Source organism: Bos grunniens, chromosome 15 (assembly GCF_055505025.1).
Source record: "Bos grunniens cultivar Pamir isolate PY7600 chromosome 15, Bosgru_T2T1.0, whole genome shotgun sequence".
Classification (NCBI taxonomy): domain Eukaryota; kingdom Metazoa; phylum Chordata; class Mammalia; order Artiodactyla; family Bovidae; genus Bos; species Bos grunniens.
In genome coordinates, this window is record NC_141179.1 from 83,469,880 (window position 1) to 83,495,007 (window position 25,128).

Below are 25,128 nucleotides of genomic sequence, written 5' to 3' on the forward strand. Positions count from 1 at the left end.
CTATAACTTTTAGAATGGTAGTGTTTGTGTTAGTCGCTCAATTGTGTCTGACTCCAGTCCCATGGTCTGTAGCCCACTGAGCTCCTCTGTCCATGGAATCCTCCAGGCAAGAATACTGGAGTGGGTTGTCATTCCCTTCTCCAGGGGATCTTCCCAACCCAGGGATTGAACCTGGGTCTCCTGCATTGCAGGCAGATTCTTTGCCTTCTGAGGCACAGTATCTTAAATATCTACCTTTTTCTCTCTGTCTGCATTAATGATAATGATTTTAAATACTTATTGAACACTTACTGTCCTAGTCATTCTCTTAAGACACATATTAACCCATTTAATCCTCACTACAACTCTATTTTAACATGAGACACACAAAGTTAGGAATTTGCGCAGGGCCCCACTGCTAATAAGCAGCAGACTTGGAAACCCACTCAGGTAGGCTGGCTCCAGGGCTGGTAATTTAAAAATCATACTATCCTGCAAATTTTGTGTCTCCTTCCCTACAATTGTTCTACTAAATGCACTAAGTCAGAAAGACAGGGACAAATACCATGTGATATCACCTATATATGGAATCTAAAATGTGATTCAAATGAATTCATTTATGAAACTGAAACAGAGTCATAGACATAGAAAACAATCTTCTGGTTACCAAAAGGGGGGTGTGGGGGATAAATTAGCAGATACAAACTACTGTGTACAAAAAATAGATAAATAAGGCCCTACTGTGCAACACAGGGAATATATTCAATATCCCATAATAAACCATAATGGAAAAGGATATGTCTATATGTATAACTGAATCACTTTGCTGAATTGCTTTGCTAACACATTATAAATCAACTATACTTTAATAAAAAATAATAAAAGAAGTAAATAAATAAAATTTTGTGTCTCTATCTTAATTTTCTAGTCATTTTTAGAGTGCTGTTTAATTAAATTTATAAGTTGTTTTCTGTTTCAAGATCATTTTAAAAGTATAAACAAAGAAAATTGGAAGAGGTGGGTCAAAAAGCCACACTGGCCCAGTATAAACTCTAGCTAAAGTAAGTCATTTCCCACATCAGCTATTATAATGATTAATATCCCTCAGGTCTGCAAATATGGCAGCCAAGAATAATTTTTGATATTTTTAAAGGTGGGTAAATTTGTATATTTATGCAAAATAACACCATCAAATTGCTTTGGAATAAAATCACAGCAAGCCCTCTGAAAGTGAAAGTCACTCAATTTTGTCTGACTCTTTGCACCCCCATGGACTATACACTCCATGGAATTCTCCAGGCCAGAAGACTGGAGTGGGTAACCTTTCCCTTCTACAAGGGATTTTCCCAACCCAGGGATCGAACCCAGGCCTCCTGCCTTGCCAGCGGATTCTTTCTCAGCTGAGCCACAAGGGAAGCACAAGAATACTGGACTGGGTAGCCTATCCCTTTCCCAGCAGATCTTTCCAACCCTGGAGTTGAACTGGGGTCTCTTACATTGCAGGCAGATTCTTTACCAACTGAGCCACCAGGGAAGCCCCTCGAGCCCCTCTGGCTACCCTCTTTCAGACTAAGCAAAAGTTTCAACTTTCTCTGATGAATATAAGCAGAATTCGGGAGAAGCACAGTACATTTGGCTCCATCATTTACCAACTTTGTGATTTTTGGCAAATCACTTTATCTCTGTGGCTCTATTTCTTCATCTGTAAGGGAGAATTTATCACTTCACAGGGTGTTTGTGAAAACCTACTAGGTATGTTACATAGGGCTTCCCTGGTGACTCAGTGGTAAAGAATCCATGGGCCAATGCAGGGAACATGAGTATGATCTCTGGTCCAGGAAGATTCTACACGCTAAGCCCCTGCACCTCAACTATTGAGCCTGTGCTCCAGAGCCTGGGAGCTGCAACTACCAAGCCCACGGGCCACAACTCCTAAGCCCACAGGCCACAACTCCTAAGCCCATGGCCACAACTTCTGAGCCCACGGGCCACAGCTACTGAAGCCCATGTGCCCTAGAGCCCGTAGTCCACGAAAGAAGCCACTGCAACAAGAAGCCTGCACATGGCAGCTAGAGAGTAGCCCCCACTCACCACAACTAGAGAAAGCCCTACAGCAACAAAGACCCAGCACTGCCAATAAACAAACAAAATTAGTTTTTAAAAACATGTAATAGAGTGCTGGGCTTCCCTCATAGCGCAGTCGGTAAAGAATTTGCCTGCAGTGCAGGAGACTCGGGTTCGATTCCTAGGTCAGGAAGATCCCCTGGAGAAACAAATGACAACCCACTCCAGTATTCTTGCCTGGAGAATCCCATAGACAGAGGAGCCTGGAGGGCTACAGTCCATGGGGTCTCAAGAGTCGGACACGACTTAGCAACTAAACCACCAACAGAGTCCTGGTCACACAGTAAGCTCTCCAAAACTGGAGTTCTTACATTAAGAATGAACAACCGTAATGATTATGCCCCCAAAAGTATTTACTAACTGAAAATCTTCGACAGGGGAAGACTGGGAATATTTGGTGGTCATAGCTTGGGCCTCCTTGGCCCAGCTTGAGAGGCGTCTTATCCTACCTTGCTCTCACCACCCACTTGCTAATATCTGATATCCCACCTCAGACGTTCTTCCTTAGGCTTAAACACCTCAGTTTCTGTTATAATTCAAATAATCCCATTGGGATAAGGGAGAAGAAGCATGGTTACTGCGAGAAAATAAAAACAGCCACTGCACCTGAGTACGCGAAGTCTCTGGGTTGAGTGCATAGGAGAGCGAGGTTGCAAGAAGGAAAACAGAACATGTCAGATGGTCCCATTCTGATGTTACCCACCCAGATATTCTTGTAGACTTTCTGCCAGGTGTGTCTTGGTGGAACCTAGGAGATGCTGCTGCTACAGCGGCCTTTTCTTGGACCTGTATCTTGATGGCACTCTAGATGCCCAGACATGCACAGAGTTCTTTCAGGAATCAGAGGACATGAATGGAGTATGAGGATTCTGGATGGAGAAGTGGGCTTCCCTAGGCTTCATGCTTTCAGCCTTGGCTCCTGCTAACCATTGCTATAAGAGAGGCGCTTCCAGCTCAAGACTCCCTTAAATGTTTCCTTAGGGTCCAGGGTGAAGAAAGAGGAAGCAATTAACAAAAAACAACACTCTCAGTTAATTATTCTCTAGAGTGCTGGGTGGAGGAAGAAATGGAGAAATGATCCCAGCTGATTCCGTTCCTCCGTATTAGCATGGACACCTCACAACCTTATGGAATCAAGCTCCAATTCTCCTTTCTAGATTTTTAGAGTCGTGAGATCTGAAAGGGGCTCTCAATGCAGGGTGATCTTATTATTCATTATCAAAACTGGATCGCCTTGGTCATGAGAAGGAGTTATTAATAATCATATAGGGACAACAAGCATTAAGCAGCATTGTCCCAGGCAAACCAAACTGTATGGTCATCCAACATTTGCATGCTTTATCAGAAGAGTCACTCAGTGTAGTTTTGGTGATTATGTTCTCAGTCTCTGGGTGGACCTGCTTGGATTGACTTCTGACTTAGTTACTTACAAGCTCTGTGACCTTGATTCTTTTACTTAATCTGCTGTGTCTCAGTTACTTAATTCAATAAAATGGATGCAAGCCTGGATGGGAGGGGAGTTTGGGGGGAAATGTATGCCTGAGTCACTTTGTGTGCAACTAAACTATCACAACATTGCTAATTGGCTATACTCTAATATAAAGAGTTAAAAAAACAAAGTAGTCATTTCCAAAGCTCAATATAACCCAGAGGTTATATTGCCTATCCATTTTAATACCCAGATTTAGAAGGCACAAATATATCCATCCTGTGTCCAGTGCTTTACCTGGCTTGCCTTTCCAAGTACTTATAGAGAGCTGTGAGAAATGCTTACAGATCAGATCAGATCAGATCAGTCGCTCACTCGTGTCCGACTCTTTGCGACCCCGTGAACAGCAGCACGCCAGGCCTCCCTGTCCATCACCAACTCCCGGAGTTCACTCAGACTCACGTCCATTGAGTCAGTGATGCCATCCAGCCATCTCACCCTCTGCTGTCCCCTTCTCCTCCTGCCCCCAATCCCTCCCAGCATCACAGTCTTTTCCAATGAGTCAACTCTTCGTGTGAGGTGGCCAAAGTACTGGAGTTTCAGCTTTAGCATCATTCCTTCCAAAGAAATCCCAGGGCTGGTCTCCTTCAGAATGGACTGGTTGGATTTCCTTGCAGTCCAAGGGACTCTCAAGAGTCTTCTCCAACACCACAGTTCAAAGGCATCAATTCTTCAGCGCTCAGCCATCTTCACAGTCCAACTCTCACATCCATACATGACCACAGGAAAAACCATAGCCTTGATTAGACGAACCTTTGTTGGCAAAGTAATGTCTCTGCTTCTCAATATGCTAGCTAGGTTGGTCATAACTTTCCTTCCAAGGAGTAAGTGTCTTTTAATTTCATGGCTGCAGTCACCATCTGTAGTGATTTTGGAACCCAGAAAAATAAAGTCTGACACTGTTTCCACTGTTTCCCCATCTATTTCCCATGAAGTAATGGGACAGGATGCTATGATCTTCGTTTTCTGAATGTTAAGCTTTAAGCCAACTTTTTCACTCTCCACTTTCACTTTCATCAAGAGGTTTTTTAGTTCCTCTTCACTTTCTGCCATAAGGGTGGTGTCATCTGCATATCTGAGGTGATTGATATTTCTCCCAGCAATCTTGATTCCAGCTTGTGTTTCTTCCAGCCCAGCGCTTCTCATGGTGTACTCTGCATATAAGTTAAATAAATAGGGTGACAATACACAGCCTTGACGAACTCCTTTTCCTATTTGAAACCAGTCTGTTGTTCCATGTCCAGTTCTAACTGTTGCTTCCTGACCTGCATACAAATTTCTCAAGAGGCAGATCAGGTGGTCTGGTATTCCCATCTCCTGAAGAATCTTCCACAGTTTATTGTGATCCACAGTCAAAGGGTTTGGCATAGTCAAGAAAGCAGAAAATAGATGTTTTTCTGGAACTCTCTTGCTTTTTCTATGATCCAGCGGATGTTGGCAATTTGATCTCTGGTTCCTCTGCCTTTTCTAAAACCAGCTTGAACATTTGAAAGTTCACGGTTCACGTATTGCTGAAGCCTGGCTTGGAGAATTTTGAGCATTACTTTACTAGCATGTGAGATGAATGCAATTGTGCGGTAGTTTGAGCATTTTTTGGCATTGCCTTTCTTTGGGATTGGGTTGAAAACTGACCTTTTCTAGTCCTGTGGCCACTGCTGAGTTTTCCACATTTGCTGGCATATTGAGTGCAGCACTTTCACAGCATCATCTTCCAGGATTTGGAATAGCTCAACTGGAATTCCATCACCTCCACTAGCTTTGTTCATAGTGATGCTTTCTAAGGCCCATTTGACTTCACATTCCAGGATGTCTGGCTCTAGGTCAGTGATCACACCATCATGGTTATCTGGGTCGTGAAGATCTTTTTTGTACATTTCTTCTGTGTATTCTTACCATCTCTTCTTAATATCTTCTGCTTCTGTTAAGTCCATACCATTTCTGTCCTTTATCAAGCCCATCTTTGCATGAAATGTTCCTTGGGTATCTCTGATTTTCTTGAAGAAATCCCTAGTCTTTCCCATTCTGTTGTTTTCCTCTATTTCTTTGCATTCATCGCTGAAGAAGGCTTTCTTATCTCTTCTTGCTATTCTTTGGAACTTGCAGTCAGATGTTTATATCTTTCCTTTTCTCCTTTGCTTTTCACTTCTCTTCTTTTCACAGCTATTTTTAAGGCCTCCCCAGACAGCCATTTTGCTTTTATGCATTTCTTTTCCATGGGGATGGTCTTGATCCCTGTCTCCTGTACAATGTCACGAACTTCAGTCCATAGTTAATCAGGCACTCTATCTATCAGATCTAGGTCCTTAAATCTATTTCTCACTTCCACTGTATAATCATAAGGGATTTGATTTAGGTCATACCTTAATGGTCTAGTGGTTTTCCCTACTTTCTTCAATTTCAGACTGAATTTGGCAATAAGGAGTTCATGGTCTGAGCCACAGCCAGCTCCTGGGCTTGTTTTTGCTGACTTTATAGAGCTTCTCCATCTTTGGCTGCAAAGAATCTAATCAATCTGATTTCGGTGTTGACCATCTGGTGATGTCCATGTACAGAGTCTTCTCTTGTGTTGTTGGAAGAGGTTGTTTGTTATGACCAGTGCATTTTCTTGGCAAAACTCTATTAGTCTTTGCCCTGCTTCATTCCGTATTCCAAGGCCAAATTTGCCTGTTATTCCAGGTGTTTCTTGACTTCCTACTTTTGCATTCCAGTCCCCTATAATGAAAAGGACATCTTTTTTGGGTGTTAGTTCTAAAAGGTCTTGTAGGTCTTCATAGAACCATTCAACTTCAGCTTCTTCAGCATTCCTGGTTGGGGCGTAGACTTGGATTACTGTGATATTGAATGGTTTGCCTTGGAAATGAACAGAGATCATTCTGTCGTTTTTGAGATTGCATCCAAGTACTGCATTTCGGACTCTTTTGTTGACCATGATGGCCACTCCATTTCTTCTGAGGGATTCCTGCCTGCAGTAGTACATATAATGGTCATCTGAGTTAAATTCTCCCATTCCAGTCCATTTCAGTTCGCTGATTCCTAGAATGTCGACATTCACTCTTGCCATCTCTTGTTTGACCACTTCCAATTTGCCTTGATTCATGGACCTGACATTACAGGTTCCTATGCAATATTGCTCTTTACAGCATTGGACCTTGCTTCTATCACCAGTCACATCCACAGCTGGGTATTCTTTTTGCTTTGGCTCCATCCCTTCATTCTTTCTGGAGTTATTTCTCCACTGATATCCAGTAGCATATTGGGAACCTACTGACCTGGGGAGTTTCTTTTTCAGTATCCTATCATTTTGCCTTTTCATACTGTTCATGGGGTTCTCAAGGAAAGAATACTGAAGTGGTTTGCCGTTCCCTTCTCCAGTGGACCACATTCTGTCAGATCTCTCCACCATGACCCTCCGGTCTTGGGTTGCCCGATGGGCATGGCTTAGTTTCATTGAGTTAGACAAGGCTGTGGTCCTAGTGTGATTAGATTGACTAGTTTTCTGTGAGTATGGTTTCAGTGTGTTTGCCCTCTGGTGCCCACTTGCAACACCTACCATCTTACTTGGGTTTCTCTTACCTTGGGTGTGGGGTATCTCTTCACGGCTGCTCCAGCAGAGCACAGCCATTGCTCCTTAACTTGGACGAGGGGTATCTCCTCACCGCCGCCCTTCCTGACCTTCAACGTGGGATAGCTCCTCTAGGCCTTCCTGCGCCTGCGCAGCCACTGCTCCTTGGATGTGGGGTTGCTCCTCCCGGCCGCTGCCCTTGGCCTTGGGCTTGGGGTGTGGGGTATGTCCTCCCAGCCAACCCTGACCTCGGACGCGGGGTAACTCCTCTTGGCCACTGCCCTTCGGGCATGGGGTCCTCCCATGTTCTGCCAAAGACCTCGGACGTGGGGTGGCTCCTCTCGGCAGCGCTTAGCGCGCCCGTCGCTGCTACCCGAGAAATGTTTACAGGTCCTACAAATTCCTCCTGGTTGTTACTTGCTACTCGGTGAATTTTCTAAGGAATTTCTCTGCTTCTATTTTCCTCTCTAGTAAGTAAATTCCACAGGGGTTTATACTGATTGTTTAAACATAGCTTCTAGTTTTAAGCTTGTGCATCTGTCATGAGAACGATGATTTTTCTCTCTCTCTTTACCCTAACACTGTTCACTGCAATGAGACAAGATGGCTCTTGCTAGAGAATGTATTCGTACCTGTTCTAATAACAGAGAACAAGGCGGCAGAGCAATTAAGTAGGTGTTTAGTCTCTCCTAGGTCAAAGGCACAGTCAATATTTTGTGTGGAACAGAGGGAGTGAGCAGGGCTTCCCTGGTGGCTCAGCGGTAAAGAATCCGCCTGCAATGCAAGAGACACAGGAGGCAGGGAAGGGTTGGGTCCCTGGGTGGGGGCCACCTTCTGGAGGAGGGCATGACAACCCACTCCGGTATTCTTGCCTGGAGAATCCCATGGATGGAGAAGCCTGCGGGCTACCTCCCATAGGGTCGCAAAGAGTTGGGACACAACTGGAGCGACTGAGCATGCACACACAGAGGGAGTGAGCATGAGGCAAGAGACGGTCAGACCCTGCCCAGGTGAAATGCATTAGAAGCCTTGCAGATTGGTTGCAACATCAACAACTGGGTCTATAACAAAAACAAACAAACAGAAATAGGTGCATCCCAGCATATCTGAAGTGAGGTATCTGAAATAGATAACAATTTCACTGCTCATCCTCCTGCAATGCGGGAGATCTGGGTTTGATCCCTGAGTTGGGAAGATCCCCTGGAGAAGGGAATGGCTTCCCACTCCAGTATTCTGGCCTGGAGAATTCCGTGGACTGTATAGTCCATGGGGTCACCGAATCAGACACAACTGAGCGACTTTCACTTTCACTGCTCATATCTGTTCATACCTCCTGTAGTTCAGTCGCTCAGTCATGTCTGATTCTTTGCGACCCCATGGACTGCAGCACACCAGGTTTCCCTGTCCTTCACTGTCTCCCAGAATTTGCTCAAACTCATGTCCATTAAGTCAGTGATGTTATCTAACCATCTCATCCTCTGCGACTCCCTTCTCTTCTTGCCCTCAGTCTTTCCCAGCATCAGGGTCTGAAAAGAGTCTGCTCTTCGCTTCAGGTGGCCAAAGTATTGGAGCTTCAGCATCAGTCCTTCCAGTGAATACTCAGTGTTGATTTCCTTTAGGAGTGACTGGTGTGATCTCCTTGCTGTCCAAGGGACTCTCAAGAGTCTTCTCCAACACCACAGTTCAAACTCTTTGGTGTTCAGCCTTCTTTATGATCCATTTCTCAAGTTCGTACATGACTACTAGAAAAATCATGGCTTTGACTCTATGGACCTTTGTCAGCAAAGTGATAATACACTGTCTATGTTTGTCATAACCTCTCTTCCAAGGAGCAAGCATCTTTTAATTTTGTAGCTGCAATCACAGTCCGCAGTGATTTTGGAGCCCAAGAAAATAAAATCTGTCACTGTTTCCACTGTTTCCTCATCTATTTGCCATGAAGTCATGGGACCGGAGGCCATAATCTTAGTTTTTTTTTTTTAATGTTGAGTTTTAGGCCAGCTTTTTCACTCCCTCTTTCACCCTCAAGAGGCTCTTGAGTTCCTCTTTGCTTTCTGCCATTGGAGTTGTATCATCTGCATACATGAGGTTGTTGATACTTCAAGCAATCTTGATTCCAGCTTGTGAGTCATCCAGCCCAGCCTCTGACTGTGTCCAGTTTCACTGTTACAATATGGAGGCTCCACTTTGGCAGGAACAAGATGCCATTCCTTCTACCCAGGAGGGGAGGTACAGTCAATAGAGCTAAGAAGCAAGTAACCTTCCTTGCCCCAGCAGCTAGATCTGACGTTCCATATAATTAATCTTATCCCTCCTCAACCAGTTTCAGATTTCCCGCACTCTTAGCCATTATTTCAGATGGTCTAAGTTGCTTATCTAGAGGGTTAGACCATCCCTACATTCCTGAAGAAACTGAGCCCTGAGTTACCTTGTTCTGTGTAGCTTTCGGTTGCCACAATTGCCTGTTAACCCATCTCTAGGCCCAGAAATGTCAGGAGATGCCCCAGTGAATTCCATGGGTTCCATAAATACTCCTTCCAGCCCTTGCTATACAGCAGTGCTCACTGCTAACCCAGTGAGACCCTACCTTTCTTGTTTATTCAACTGATAATTTTTAAAAATTTCCCTTCCTAAGAAGTGAGTTGAACTCACACACACACTACATCTTTTTAAAAAATTTTTTTTCGGTTTGAGTAGCATTAGTTAATGTTTTGTTGGTTTTTTTTTAAATTATTGAAGTTCTCTTGATTATTCCTCAGCTCACATCTACTTAGTGCTATGCCCTCTCTAAATAGAGGAGGTCAGGAGAGAATTTACAAAGCGTCACTTTCTGCCACATAAGATGCTTTAGTCTCATATAATCAGTAGAATGACATCAAAAATTACTCAAATTTCCTGACATATGGACTCTCGTTATCTCTCACTTCAGTAGTAATAAGGATAATTCACTATTTGCAAGTTTTGCAAGTCATTTCAGTGCAATGTAATTGGTAATGAGCAAAATGCCAGGGTAATGTAACATGGAAACTTACATTACCATATGTAAAATAGATAGCCAGTGGAAATTTGCTGTATGCCTCTAGGGAACTCAAACAGCGGCTCTGTATCAACCTAGAGGGGTGGGATGGGGCGGGAGATGGGAGGGAGGTTCAAGAGGGAAGGAATATATGTACACCTATGGCTGATTCATGTTGAGGTTTGACAGAAAACAGCAAAATTCTGTAAAGGAATTATCATTCAATTAAAAAATAAATAATGTAAACAAAAAGATGCCAGGGTAAAATCTGCTATCTTGTCGAAAACGTCTCAACAGCTTTTTTTTTTTTTTTAATATAGCATATTTGAAGCTTCAAAACTTACAAAACAACAGTGAGTCAGCATAATTGTGTCATGACATTCCTTCTTTTTATTACCCCTTTCAACAACGGAAAATCAGCATCTCTCTCCCCTGGTGGCTCAGCAGTAAAGAATCCGCCTGCAATGCAGGAGACACAGGAAACGCGGGTTCGATCCTGGGTCAGGAAGATCCCCTAGAGAAGGGAATGGCGACTCTATCGCTGATCCTGCTGCTGATGCCAGTTGTCTTGCTGTCCTCGCTGTCCTCGCTGTCCACACTGTTCACTGAACCCAGGGCAGGCAAGGCTAGAGCTAAGAGGCTGGAAAGAGACTCGAGGTGCCCTAGGAACTGCAGATACGGTTATTCTCGTCTGTTTGATCAGCAGCCATAGCAGTAGACATGCAGTGTTCTCTCCTCTCTAGCTGACCAAATGGACACGGCGGGAACACAAAAGTAATGCGGCAGGTGTGTTTGGGTGGAGCCCGCATATGCCTACAGCACAAAGCAGTTCCTGACCAAGCCAGTACCTCCTGAGCGCATTTGCAGTGCTATAAAGGAGCTCAGCTGTTACAAAACGTGGGGCGAGAGAGCCTGACCACGCCACCTTGGGTAATTTGCCCTCTCCCTACAGCTACCTGCTCCAGTATCCTTGCCTGGGAAATCCCATGGACAGGGGAACCTGGTGGGTGGGCTACATCTGTGGACTCGCAAGAGTCAGAAGTTACTTAGTGACTAGACCACCACCACCATCCGCGAATAAAAGCACCTTTGGGAAGTTGTGGGATTCAGCACTATATGCCAACAGACCTGAGTGGAGTCCTTCCCACCTGTGCATCAGATAATAGGCATACAGATCTTGGCATGGCTGCAGAACCAACAGCCAGCCAACTGGCCTGACCCCTCTTGGCTGTGATTGGGGAAAACTGCAAGAATGATTGGGTTGGTCCGACATCCATGGATGAGAGAGACTTTGCAGAAGTCCAACATTCCCAAGGAGAGATTTTAGTATTCCATTGGTATGCTAGTGTGTGCTCTGCTAATGTGCTAAGTCACTTCAGTCCTGTCTGACTCTTTGCCACCCCATGGACTGTAGCCCGCCGGACTCCCCTGTCCTTGGGATTCTTCAAGCAAGAGTACTAGAGTGGGTTGCCATGCCCTTCTCCAGGGGATCTTCCCAACCCAGAGATCGAGTCTGGGTCTCCTGCAGCTTCTGCATTGAAAGCAGATTCTTTACCACTGAGCCACTGGGGAACCCTGACTCCATTGGAGCAGGAAAAAAAAAAGACTTTGTATCCACTGGAAGAAGCAGGACCTTGCCACCCATCCAACAAGGCAACAGAGCACAGAGCTGAACTAGCTGGCAACAGTGTCTCCCAGGAAGCAGAGGGATAGGGTGATTATATGTCTGTAGAATTCTATAGAGGAATGTGTTTCTCTGTCACAGCACCCAAAGTCCTAAAGCAGGATCTTCATGACTGGGGGATGGAAGAGATAGGGAAAGAGGAAGATAAGAAAATCATTAAAAGGATTTGTTTTCTGCTCTTTTCATGACTCCTGCAGGAAGCCCAACAATGACTCTGTGAGAACTTCATCTAAGGATGCTCACATCTGGTCTGAAGTGATCTCAATGCCCCAGGTTCTAACACACGTGTTCCCCAACTGCATCAGCTCATTGTGCTCATTCTCAGGTGTGACAGGATAATGAACTTTGGTAAACAATAAACACACTCAGAAAATTGGACCATGCTCTAGGGGCAAGGGAAAAAGCACAATTTGAGCTATATTTCCACACTCTGCAAAACGAAAGAAAGGTTGTCAGTAGCCAACCTGGTAAGCTGCAAGAACCAAAAAGACATACAAGCTTAAGGTATCAGTTGCGAGGGGAAGCAAGTGTGTGGAGCTGGTATAGTTATATGAGGTTGGAGAAAACTCCAGATATTACAGTAAAACGCGACTGAACTTTTTGGCCAATGTAATAGTAACATGAAAACATATGCAAATGTATAACACAGGATGAATGGTAACTACAGAGAATTACAACAGTCTAATCTGAAGGATGAAGGAGGAAGTAAGATTGTCATTAACTGCAGATGATATAATCCCACCCAGAGAAAAATCTTGAAGACTCCCCCCAAAAAAACTGGCATAAGTAATCAACAAATTCAGTAAACATACAGGATATAAAACTGATGTACAGAAATTAGTTGCATTTCCATGCACTAACATCCAACAGAGTTCTGTCTCCTAAGGAAGTCATCATGGCCCCTTAAGAACAGACTCATACATCAATGCTTCAGAAAAACATATGTATACATATATATATGTGTGTGTGTGTGTGTGTATATATATATATACACACATGTACATACATATCTGATGCTGAGAAAGATTGATGGCAGGAGGAGAAGGGAGCAACAAAGGATGAGATGGTTGGATGGCATCACCAACTCAATGAACATGAGTTTGAGTAAACTCTGGGAGATAGTGAAGGACAGGGAAGCCTGGCGTGCTGCAGTGCATGGGGTCGCAAACAGTCAGACATGACTTAGCAACTAAACAGCAACCACAAATACCTGCAAGGGAGGCAAAACATCCTTTATTCATATTACAGGTTGCTTATCATAGGATAAGCCCCACCCACCAGAGTTTCAACAATCCTCCCTTTCTAAATCTTACGCATGTGTAAACTCATGGGAGATTTGGCAAAGACTTAAAATACACCTGTATTTACAGTCCTTCATTAAACAGAATAGTTCATGCAGCTTGTTGAAAATGAGACCTCCCAAACATTCATTAAGAGCCCAGTGAATCTCCAAGGGTAATATGTTAATGTAAATGACATCTGGTTTATATCAGTTTGTTCAAGTTTCAAATCAATAGTGAACGCTGCTATACCTGTTGTTCCTCTTTTGAACCAGACCACAATGACCAAAAGCTTTTTATCTTTCTTCAACAATGAAACTGATGACAATTGGGAACCCTGCCCATCCCACTATTTCGTCTCCTGGCCCTTGAGGATTCCTGGGAATAAACAGCATTAAGCAGCACTATCAACTCTACTCCAGCCAACATACCACCCCTGCAGCCATAGATCTCTAGGAGATAAAACACTGTACGCACACGGGAGGAAGAGACGTATGCCAATTTTCCATATTTGTTTTTACTCCCTGCAATATTGAATATTCAGTAGTGCTATTATCACAATAATTTCCCACATAAGTCTCCTCACATCAAATTTTAATAGATCCTTTTGAGGTCAGAAATAATTGGGTGATCCAGTCCCATTGGCTATGTCAAACAGAGTAATTTTCCAGGCTAAGGAGGGCAGAAGAGAAAGAAAAGTTTGAGTCCCACAGTGGCAGAAATTACTATTGGCTGTGACATGGATTTTGAATATCATCTCCCATCAGAAATCCCCACTGGGTACCAGTTGCAAGAAATTACATCATCAGAGTCATGAGTAAATGACACTGAAGGGACCACATGCATCATTCCATTTCTCTTTATGATTCAAATCACCTCCTCCTTCCTTAGGTTACAGCTGGTGGAAACTAGGATGTAATCAAAATTTTATTAGATATTAAGCCCCAAAAGAGGCTTTGAACAAGCATAAGCTATCTCAGACTGGTCTTCCCAGGAGGCACAACCAAGCCAATTGTATACCTGTTTCTGTCCAAAGACACATTTCTCCTCTGTGTTCCGTTTCATTCTTGTCAGATGCCCAGAATGGACATCAGTGAGCACCATGTCTGGATTACGCTACATCCAAATATTTGAAGGACAAGGTGTACACACTCCTGGGGCCTCTGTCAGGTCTCTCCTTCAGGGTCAGAAGCCCGAGATGGAACAGGGCTCCCTCTCAGAAGCAAAAAAGAAGTAGCAAGGTTCTAAACCTTAATGTTTCACAAATACTTACAGATATATTAATAAATGTTGAGGCCACTCCTCATGTAGGATGAAAACTATGAACCTCCAAGACGTGAAGATATCATATTCATGTGGCAACAAGTCAGCTGTTGCTCCATATTGGCATATTGCATATCAAACTAAGCTCTCTTTGCCAAAGGCACCAGGAATTTTATAGTCCATTCATAGGAATATTATTGAGGGTTGCTGCTGCTCCTAAGTCACTTCAGGCGTGTCCGACTCTGTGTGACCCCACAGACGGCAGCCCACCAGGCTCCACCATCCCTGGGATTCTCCAGGCAAGAACACTGGAGTGAGTGGGTTGCCATTTCCTTCTCCAATGCATGAAAGTGAAAAGTGAAAGTGAAGTCGCTCAGTCATGTCCAACTCTTAGGGACCCCATGGGCTGCAGCACACCAGGCTCCTCTGTCCATGGAATTTTCCAGGCAGGAGTACTGGAGTGGGGTGCCATTGCCTTCTCTGATTATTGAGGGTTAAGATGATTAAAAAAAAAAACAAATCTGTCAGAAATCTCAACCTATGACTTTAGCAACACCCTCTCTTCTTTTGCAACCTCTTCAAGGCATCTTTGATTTCTTTGTTTCTCAGACTGTAAATCAAAGGATTCAACATGGGAATCATCACAGTGTAGAAGACCGACGCAAATCTGTCAAAGCTGGAGGAACCACCAGAGCTGGAACTCAAATAGACAAACATACCTGAGGTATAGAAGAGAGTGACTGCTGTCAGGTGGGAAGCACAGGTGTTGAAAGCCTTGGACCTGCCACTTCCTGTCGTGATCTTCATGATGGAGATGACAATGTAGACATAGGATATCATGATAATGGAAACATTTATTACCCCAAAGATCATTGTTAATATAATAGTTAAGAGATGTAAAAAGAAAGTGTCAGTGCAGGATAGAACTAACAGCTGGGGCAGGTCACAGAAGAAGTGGTTGATGACATTAGGCCCACAGAAGTGGAGCTGGAGCATGAAACACAATTGGAATACAGTAGCAGAGAGTCCAGCCAAGTAGGATCCCAGCACCATCCGACCGCAGAGAGCAGGCGACATGACTGACGAATAGAGGAGTGGGTTACAAATGGCGGCGTATCGGTCATAAGCCATGGCGGTCATGAGGCAAGACTCACTCAGCCCCATGGTGGAGAATACAAAGTACTGAACAGCACAAGCCACAAAGGTGATAATCTGCCGCTCTTGGAAGAAGTCGTACAGCATCTTGGGGGCTGTGGAGGTTACATAGCAGATGTCCATGAAGGACAGGTTACTGAGAAAGAAGTACATGGGGGTGTGGAGGTGGGAGTCCATTCTTATTAAGATGAGGAGCGACAGGTTCCAAGTCAGGGTCAAAATGTATATCGCCAGGAACACTACAAAGAGCACTACTATGATTCTGGGAAAATCTGAGAATCCCAACAGGATAAAATGAGTGATCTCTGTGATATTTCCTCCTCCAATCATTGGTTTGATGCTCCTAAAATCAGAAAAGAGACAAGAGAATACATTGCCTACTCATGAAATGATAGCATTACAAGTCTCATATATACCATATTTTCCCCCATTGAGCACTGGAAAAGTGGAAATGCTCCACCGTCCTAGGGAGAGACCCCAGCTTTTCATCTTGAATTGTCAAGAAGTGCCTTCTCAATGTTCCATGGACTACAGAGTCCATGGTGTTCTCCAGGCCAGAATACTGGAGTGAGTAGCCTTTCCCTTCTCCAGGGGATCTTCCCAACCCGTGGATCGAACCCAGGTCTCCTGCATTACAAGCAGACTCTTTACCAGCTGAGCCTCCAGGGAAGCCCAAGAAGAGTGGATTAAGTAGCCTATCATTTCTCCAGAAGATCTTCCCAACCCAGGAATTGAACTGGTGTCTCTGCAGTTGCAGAATTGCAGGCAGATTCTTTACCAGCTGAGCCCCAAGGGAAGCCAAATTATTTTATGAGTTCTCACAAAAATTAAAAGGCATATTTTTTAAATTGACTGAAACTTTGAAATAAAGCAAAGTCTATCTCTGCCAAAGCAATTGAAATTCTGTGCTTGCATATAATGAAGAGACCTTTGGTTAAAACAACAGGGATTGTAAAGACCTCTGATCATTTCATATATGTGACTGTTGTTTTATAATAATAAAAAGATAAGCAGCATCATTTAAGGATGAATTTGAACTAAACCTTCTTCCCATCATGGTCACCCAGATGGGTTTTCAAAAATTTCTTCTTTGCCCATAAAAAATTACCCTGTTTATGGAGCTGGTTAAGCCCCCAGGATTGGGGGAGGCATGCCAAGGGTGCCCCAGATGGAGACCCGACGGTTGTCTGATTTCCTGGAACCCAAATGCGGAGGGGCTAGTGGGCCACGTAGAGGCAACACAGATGTTTTTTCAATGGTGCTGTATAGATGGAGAAGTCTTCAGGCTACTGTAAAAATAAGACTGAAAATCAGAAGCAGAAGGCTTAAGTCCAAATCCTGAGAACACCAGAGAACTCCTGACTCCAGGGAACATTAATTGACAGGAGCTCATCAAACACTTCCATACCTACACTGAAACCAAGCACCTCCCAGAGCAACACATACCATGCAAATTCTCCAGCAACACAGGGAGACAGCCCTGAGCTTCAATATACAAGCTGCTCAAAGTCACTCAAAACCCACTGACATCTCATAACTCATTACTGGACACTTCATTGCACTCCAGAGAGAAGAAATCCAGCTCCACCCACCAGAACACCAACACAACCTTCCCTAACCAGGAAACCTTGACAAGCCACCCATACCTCCCCACCCACAGTGAGGAAACGCCACAATAAAGAGAACTCCACAAACTGCCAGAATATAGAAAGGCCACCCCAAGCAAAGCAATATAAACAAGATGAAGAAACAGAGGACTACCCAGCAGGCAAAGGAACAGGATAAATGCCCACCAAACCAAACAAAAGAGAAAAGGAATCTACCTGATAAAGAATTTCTGAATAATGATAGTGAAAATGATCCAAAATCTTGAAAAAAAAAAAAAATGGAATCACAGATATATAGCCTGGAGACAAGGATTGAGAAGATGCAAGAAAGGTTTAACAAGGACCTAGAAATAAAAAACATATAATGAAAATGCAATAAATGAGATCAAAAACACCCTAGAGGGAACAAATAGTAGAACAAATAGTAGGACAGTAGATACAGAAGATAGGATTCGTGAGGTAGAAGATATCATGGTAGAAATAAATGAATCAGAGAGGAAAAAAGAAAAACCAATTTAAAAAAATGAGGACAATCTCAGAGACCTCTGGGACAATGTTAAATGCCCCAACATTCTAATCATAGGAGTACCAGAAGAAGAAAACAAAAAGAAAGACCATGAGAAAATACTTGAGATAATAGTTGAAAACTTCCTTAAAATGGGGAAGGAAATAATCACCCAAGACCAAGAAACCCACAGAGTCCAAACAGGATAAACTCAAGGCAAAACACCCCAAGACACATATTAATCAAATTAACAAAGATCAAACACAAAGAATAAATATTAAAAGCAGCAAGGGAAAAACCACAAATAACACACAAGAGGATTACCATAAGGATAACAGCTGATCTTTCAATAGAAACTCTTCAGGCCAGGAGGGAGTGGCAGGACATACTTAAAGTGATGAAAGAAAATAACCTACAGCCCAGATTATTGTACCCAGCAAGGATCTCATTCAAATATGAAAGTGAAAGTGAAGTCACTCAGTCGTGTCCAACTCTTTGCGACCCCATGCACTGTAGCCTACCAGGCTTTTCAGTCCATGGGATTTTCCAGGCAATAGTAATGGAGTAGATTGCCATTTCCTTCTCCAGGGGATCTTCCCAACCCAGGGGTCGAAGCCGGGTCTCGCACATTGTAGACAGATGCTTAACTGTCTGAGCCACCAGGGAAGTCAAGGAGAAGTCAAAAGCTTTACAGAGAAGCAAAAGCTGAGAGAATTCAGCATCACCAAACCAGCTCTCCAACAAATGGTAAAGGATATTCTCTAGACAGGAAACACAAAAAGGGTGTATAAACTCAAAACCAAAACAATAAAGTAAATGGCAACAGGATTATACTTATCAGTAATTACCTTAAACATAAATGGGTTGAATGCCCCAACCAAAATACAAAGACTTGCTGAATGAATACAAAAACAAGACCCCTATATATGTTGTCTACAAGAGACCTACCTCAAAACAAGGAACATATACAGACTGAAAGTGAAGGGCTGGAAAAAGATTTTCCACAAAAATAGAGACCAAAAGAAAGCAGGAGTAGCAATACTCATATCAGACAAAATAGACTTTAAAATAAAGGCTGTGAAAAGAGACAAAGATGGACACTACATAATGATCAAAGGATCAACGCAAGAAGATATAACAATCATAAATATATATGCACCCAACATAGGAGTACCACAATATGTAAGACAAATGCTAACAAGTATGAAAAGAGAAATTCACAATAACACAATAATAATGGAGGACTTTAATACCTGACTCACACGTATGGATAGATCAGCTGAACAGAAGATTAACAAGGAAACACAAACTTTAAATGATACAATAGACCAGTTAGACCTAATTGATGTCTATAGGACATTTCACCCCAAAACAATGAATTTCACCTTTTTCTCAAGCACACATGGTACCTTCCCCTGGATAGATCACACCCTGGGCCATAAATCTAGCCTAGGTAAATTCAAAAAAATTGAAATCATTCCAAGCATCTTTTCTGACCACAATGCAGTAAGATTAGATCTCAATTACAGCAGAAAAACTATTAAAAATTCCAACATATGGAGGCTGAACAACACGCTGCTGAATAACTAACAAATCACAGAAGAAATCAAAAAAGAAATCAAAATATGCATAGAAACGAGTGAAAATGAAAACACAACAACCCAAAACCTGTGGGACACTGTAAAAGCAGTGCTAAGGGGAAAGTTCATAACAATACAGGCACACCTCAAGAAACAAGAAAAAAGTCCAATAAATAACCTAACTCTACACCTAAAGCAACTAGAAAAGGAAGAAATGAAGAACCCCAAGGTTAGTAGAAGGAAAGAAATCTTAAAAATTAGGGCAGAAATAAATGCAAAAGAGACCATAGCAAAAGTCAACAAAGCCAAAAGCTGGTTCTTTGAGAGGATAAATAAAATTGACAAACCATTAGCCAGACTCATCAAGAAACAAAGGGAGAAAAAACAAATCAATAAAATTAGAAACGAAACTGGAGAGATCACAACAGACAACACAGAAATACAAAGGATCATAAGAGACTACTATCAGCAATTATATGCCAATAAAATGGACAACTTGGAAGAAATGGGCAAATTCTTAGAAAAGTACAACTTTCCAAAACTGAACCAGGAAGAAATAGAAAATCTTAACAGACACATCACAAGCATGGAAATTTAAACTGTAATCAGAAATATTCCAGCAAACAAAAGCCCAGGTCCAGATGGCTTCACAGCTGAATTCTACCAAAAATTTAGAGAAAAGCTAACACCTATCCTCAAACTCTTCCAGAAAATTGAAGAGGAAGGTAAAGTTCCAAACTCATTCTATGAGGCCACCGTCACCCTAATACCAAACCTGACAAAGATGCCACAGAAAAAGAAAATTACAGGACAATATCACTGATGAACATAGATGCAAAAATCCTTAACAAAATTCTAGCAATCAGAATCCAACAGCACATTAAAAAGATCATACATCATGACCAAGTGGTCTTTATCCCAGGGATGCAAGGACTCTTCAATATCTGCCAATCAATCAACGTATTACACCACATTAACAAATTGAATAATAAAATCCTTATGATTATCTCAATAGATACAGAGAAAGCCTTTGACAAAATTCAACATCCATTTATGATAAAAACCCTCCAGAAAGCAGGAATAGAAGGAATATGCCTCAACATAATAAAAGCTATATGTGACAAACCCACAGAATACATTATCGTCAACGGTAAAAAATTGAAAGCATTTCCCATAAAGTCAGGAACAAGACAAGGGTGCCCACTTTCACCACTACTATTCAATATAGTTTTGGAAGTTTTGGCCACAGAAATCAGAGCAGAAAAAGAAATAAAAGGAATCCAAATTGGAAAAGAAGAAGTAAAACTCTCACTGTTTGCAGATGACATGATCCTCTACATAGAAAACCCTAAAGACTCCACCAGAAAATTACTAGAGCTAATCAATGAATATAGTAAAGCTGCAGGACATAAAATCAACACACAGAAAACCCTTGCATTCCTACACACTAATAATGAGAAAATAGAGAAATTAAGGAAAAAATTCCATTCACCATTGCAATGAAAAGAATAAAATACTTAGGAATATATCTACCTAAAGAAACAAAAGACCTATATATAGAAAACTATAAAACACTGGTGAAAGAAATCAAATACAACCCTAATGGATGGAGAAATATACCGTGTTCATGGATTGGAAGAATCAATATAGTGAAAATGAGTATACTACCCAAAGCAATCTATAGATTCAATGCAATCCTAATCAGGCTACCAACAGTATTTTTCACAGAGCTAGAACAAATAATTTCACAATTTGTATGGAAATAAAAAAAAAAAACCGCAAATAGTCAAAGCAATCTTGAGAAAGAAGAATGGAACTGGAGAAATCAACCTGCTTGACTTCTGGCTCTATTACAAAGCCATAGACATTAAGACAGTATGGTACTGATACAAAGACAGAAATGTAGATCAACTGAACAAAATAGAAAGCCCAGAGATATATCCAAGCACCTATGGACACCTAAGCAAACCATTCAATATCACAGTAATCCAAGTCTATGCCCCAACCAGTAAAACTGAAAAAGCTGAATTTGAATATTTCTATGAAGACCTACAAGATGATTTAGAACTAACACACAAAAAGATGTCCTTTTCATTATAGGGGACTGGAATGCAAAAGTAGGAAGTCAAGGAACACCTGGGGTAACAGGCAAAATTGGCCTTGGAATACAGAATGAAGCAGGGCAAAGGCTAATAGAGTTTTGCCAAGAGAATGCACTGGTCATAGCAAACACCCTCTTCCAACAACAAAGAGAAGACTCTACACATGGACATCACCAGATGGTCAACACCTGAAATCAGATTGATTATATTCTTTGTAGCCAAAGATGGAGAAGCTCTATACAGTCAGCAAAAATAAGACTGGGAGCTGACTGTAGCTCAGACCATGAACTCCTTATTGCAAATTCAGATTTTAATTTAACAAACTAGGGAAAACCACTAGACAATTCAGATATGAACTAAATTAAATTCCTTATGACTATACAGTGGAAGTGAGAAATAGATTTAAGAGACTAGATCTGATAGATAGAGTGCCTGATGAACTATGGACGGAGGTTTGTGACATTCTACAGGAGACAGGGATCAAGACCATCCTCATGAAAAAGAAAAGCAAAAAAGCAAAATGGCTGTCTGGGGAGGCCTTAGCTGTGAAAAGAAGAGAAGCGAAAAGCAAAGGAGAAAAGGAAAGATTTAAGCATCTGAATGCTGATTTCCAAAGAATAGCAAGAAGAGATAAGAAAGCCTTCTTCAGCAATCAATGCAAAGAAATAGAGGAAAACAACAGAATGGGAAAGACTAGAGACCTCTTCAAGAAAATTAGACATACCAAGGGAACATTTCATGCAAAGATGGGCTCGATATAGGACAGGAATGGTATGGACATAACCAAAGCACAAAATACTAAGAAGAGGTGGCAAGAATACACAGAAGAACTGTACAAAAAGAGCTTCACAACCAAGATAATCACGATGGTGTGATCACTCACCTAGGGCCAGACATCCTGGAATGTGAAGTCAAGAGGGGCTTAAAAAGCATTACTATGAACAAAGCTAGTGGAGGTGATGGAATTCCAGTTGAGCTATTTCAAATCCTGGAAGATGATGCTGTGAAAGTGCTGCATTCAATATGACAGCAAATCTGGAAAACTCAGCAGTGGCCACAGGACTGGAAAAGGTCAGTTTTCATTTCAATCCCAAAGAAAGGCAATGCCAAAAAATGCTCAAACTACCACACAATTGCACTCATCTCACACGCTAGTAAAGTAATGCTCAAAATTCTCCAAGCCAGGCTCAGCAAGATGTGAACTGTGAACTTCCAGACGTTCAAGTTGGTGTTAGAAAAGGCAGAGGAACCAGAGATCAAATTGCCAACATCTGCTGGATCATGGAAAACGGAAGAGAATTCCAGAAAAACATCTATTTCTGCCTTATTGACTGTGCCAAATCCTTTGACTGTGTGGATCACAATAAACTGTGGAAGATTCTTAAAGAGATGTGAATATCAGACCACCTGACCTGCCTCTTGAGAAACCTGTATGCAGGTCAGGAAGCAACAGGTAGAACTGGCCATGGAACAACAGACTGGTTCCAAATAGGAAAAGGAGTACATCAAGGCTGTAAATGGTCACCCTGCTTATTTAACTTCTATGCGTAGTACATCATGAGAAACGCTGGGCTGGAAGAAGCACAAACTGGAATCAAGATCTCCAGGAGAAATTTCAATAACCTCAGATACGCAGATGACACCACCCTATGGCAGAAAGTGAAGAGGAACTAAAAAGCCTCTTGATGAAAGTGAAAGTGGAGAGTGAAAAAGTTGGCTTAAAGCTCAACATTCAGAAAACGAAGATCATGGCATCTGGTCCCATCACTTCATGGCAAATAGATGGGGAAACAGTGGAAACAGTGTCAGACTTTATTTTTTTGGGCTCCAAAATCACCCAGATGGTGACTGCAGCCATGAAATTAAAAGACGCTTACTCCTTGGAAGGAAAGTTATGATCAACCTAGATAGCATATTCAAAAGCAGAGACATTACTTTGCCAACAAAGGTCCATCTAGTCAAGGCTATGGTTTTTCCAGTGGTCATGTATGGATTTGAAATTTGGACTGTGAAGAAAGCTGAGCACTGAAAAATTGATGCTTTTGAACTGGGGTGTTGGAGAAGACTCTTGAGAGTCCCTTGGACTGCAAGTAGATCTAACCAGTCCATCCTAAAGGAGATCAGTCCTGGGTGTTCCTTGGAAAAAATGATGCTAAAGCTGAAACCCCCATACTTTGGCCACCTCATGCGAAGAGCTGACTCATTGGAAAAGCCCCTTATGCTGGGAGGGATTGGGGGCAGGAGGAGAAGGGGACGCCAGGGGATGAGATGGCTGGATGGCATCACCGACTCGATGGATGTGAGTCTGAGTGAACTTCAAGAGTTGGTGATGGACAGGGAGGCCTGGCATGCTGCAATTCATTGGGTTGCAATGAGTTGGACATGACTGAGTGACTGAACTGAACCGATGGACACCTTATCTTTGACAAAAAAGGCAAGAATATACAATGGAGAAAAGACAATCCCTTTAACAAGTGATGCTGGGAAAACTGGTCAACCACCTGCAAAAGAATGAAACTATAACACTTTCTAACACCATACACAAAAATAAACTCAAAGTGAATTAAAGATCTAAACATAACACCAAAAACTATAAATTCTTAGAGGAGAACATAGGCAAAACACTCTAGGACATGAACCACAGCAGGATCCTCTATGACAAACCTCCCATAATACTGGAAATAAAAGCAAAAATAAACAAATGGGACCTAATTAAAATTAAAAACTCCTGCACACCAAAGGAAACTATAAGCAAGGTGAAAAGACAGCCTTCAGAATGGGAGAAAATAATAGCAAATGAAGCAACTGACAAAGAATTAATTTCAAAAATATACAAGCATCTCCTGCAGCTCAATTCCAGAAAAATAAATGACCCAATCAAAAAATGGGCCAAAGAACTAAATAGACATTTCCACAGAAGGCATACACATGGCTAACAAACACATGAAAAGATGCTCAACATCACTCATTATCAGAGAAATGCAAATCAAAACCACAATGAAGTAGCATTTCACGCCAGTCAGAATGGCCGTTATCCAAAAGTCTACAAGCCATAAATGCTGAACAGGGTGTGGAGAAAAGGAAACCCTCTTACACCTTTGGTGGGAATGCAAACTAGTACAGCTACTATGGAGAACACTGTGGAGATTCATTGAAAAACTGGAAATAAAACTGCCATATGACCCAGGAATCCCACTGCTGGGCATACACACTGAGGAAACCAGAACTGAAAGAGACACGTGAACCCCAACATTCATTGCAACACTGTTTATAATATCCAGGACATGGAAGCAACCTAGACGTCCATCAGCAGACGAATGGATAAGGAAGCAGTGGTACATATACACAATGGAGTATTACTCAGCCATTAAAATGAATACTTTTGAAACAGTTCTAATGAGGTGGATGAAACTGGAGCCTATTATACAGAGTGAAGTAAGCCAGAAAGAAAAAACATCAATACAGTATACTAACGCATATATATGGAATTTAGAAAGATGGTAACAATAACCCTGCATGCGAGACAGCAAAAGAGATACAGGTGTATAGAACAGTCTTTTGGACTCTGTGGGAGAGGGTGGGATGATTTGGGAGAATGGCACTGAAACATGTATAATATCATATGTGAAACAAATCAGCAGTCCAGCTTCGATGCATGATGCAGGATGCTCAGGGCTGGTGCACTGGGATGGATGACCCAGAGGGATGGTATGGGGAGGGAAGTGGGAGGGGAGTTCAGGATGGGGAACACGTGTACACCTGTGGCAGATTCAAGTTGATGT

At 42.2% G+C, this 25,128-nt stretch overlaps 1 protein-coding gene across 1 annotated transcript; it reads right to left on the bottom strand.

The window, feature by feature from the left end:
* Nucleotides 1-14,943: 14,943 nt before the first annotated feature.
* On the bottom strand, nt 14,944-15,890 carry LOC147358861 (olfactory receptor 5AN1-like). Its single transcript, XM_086342161.1, has one exon. It carries the CDS (start codon nt 15,880-15,882, stop codon nt 14,944-14,946), a length of 939 nt encoding a protein of 312 aa, XP_086198287.1. The 5' UTR covers nt 15,883-15,890.
* Between the last annotated feature and the right edge of the window lie 9,238 nt (nt 15,891-25,128).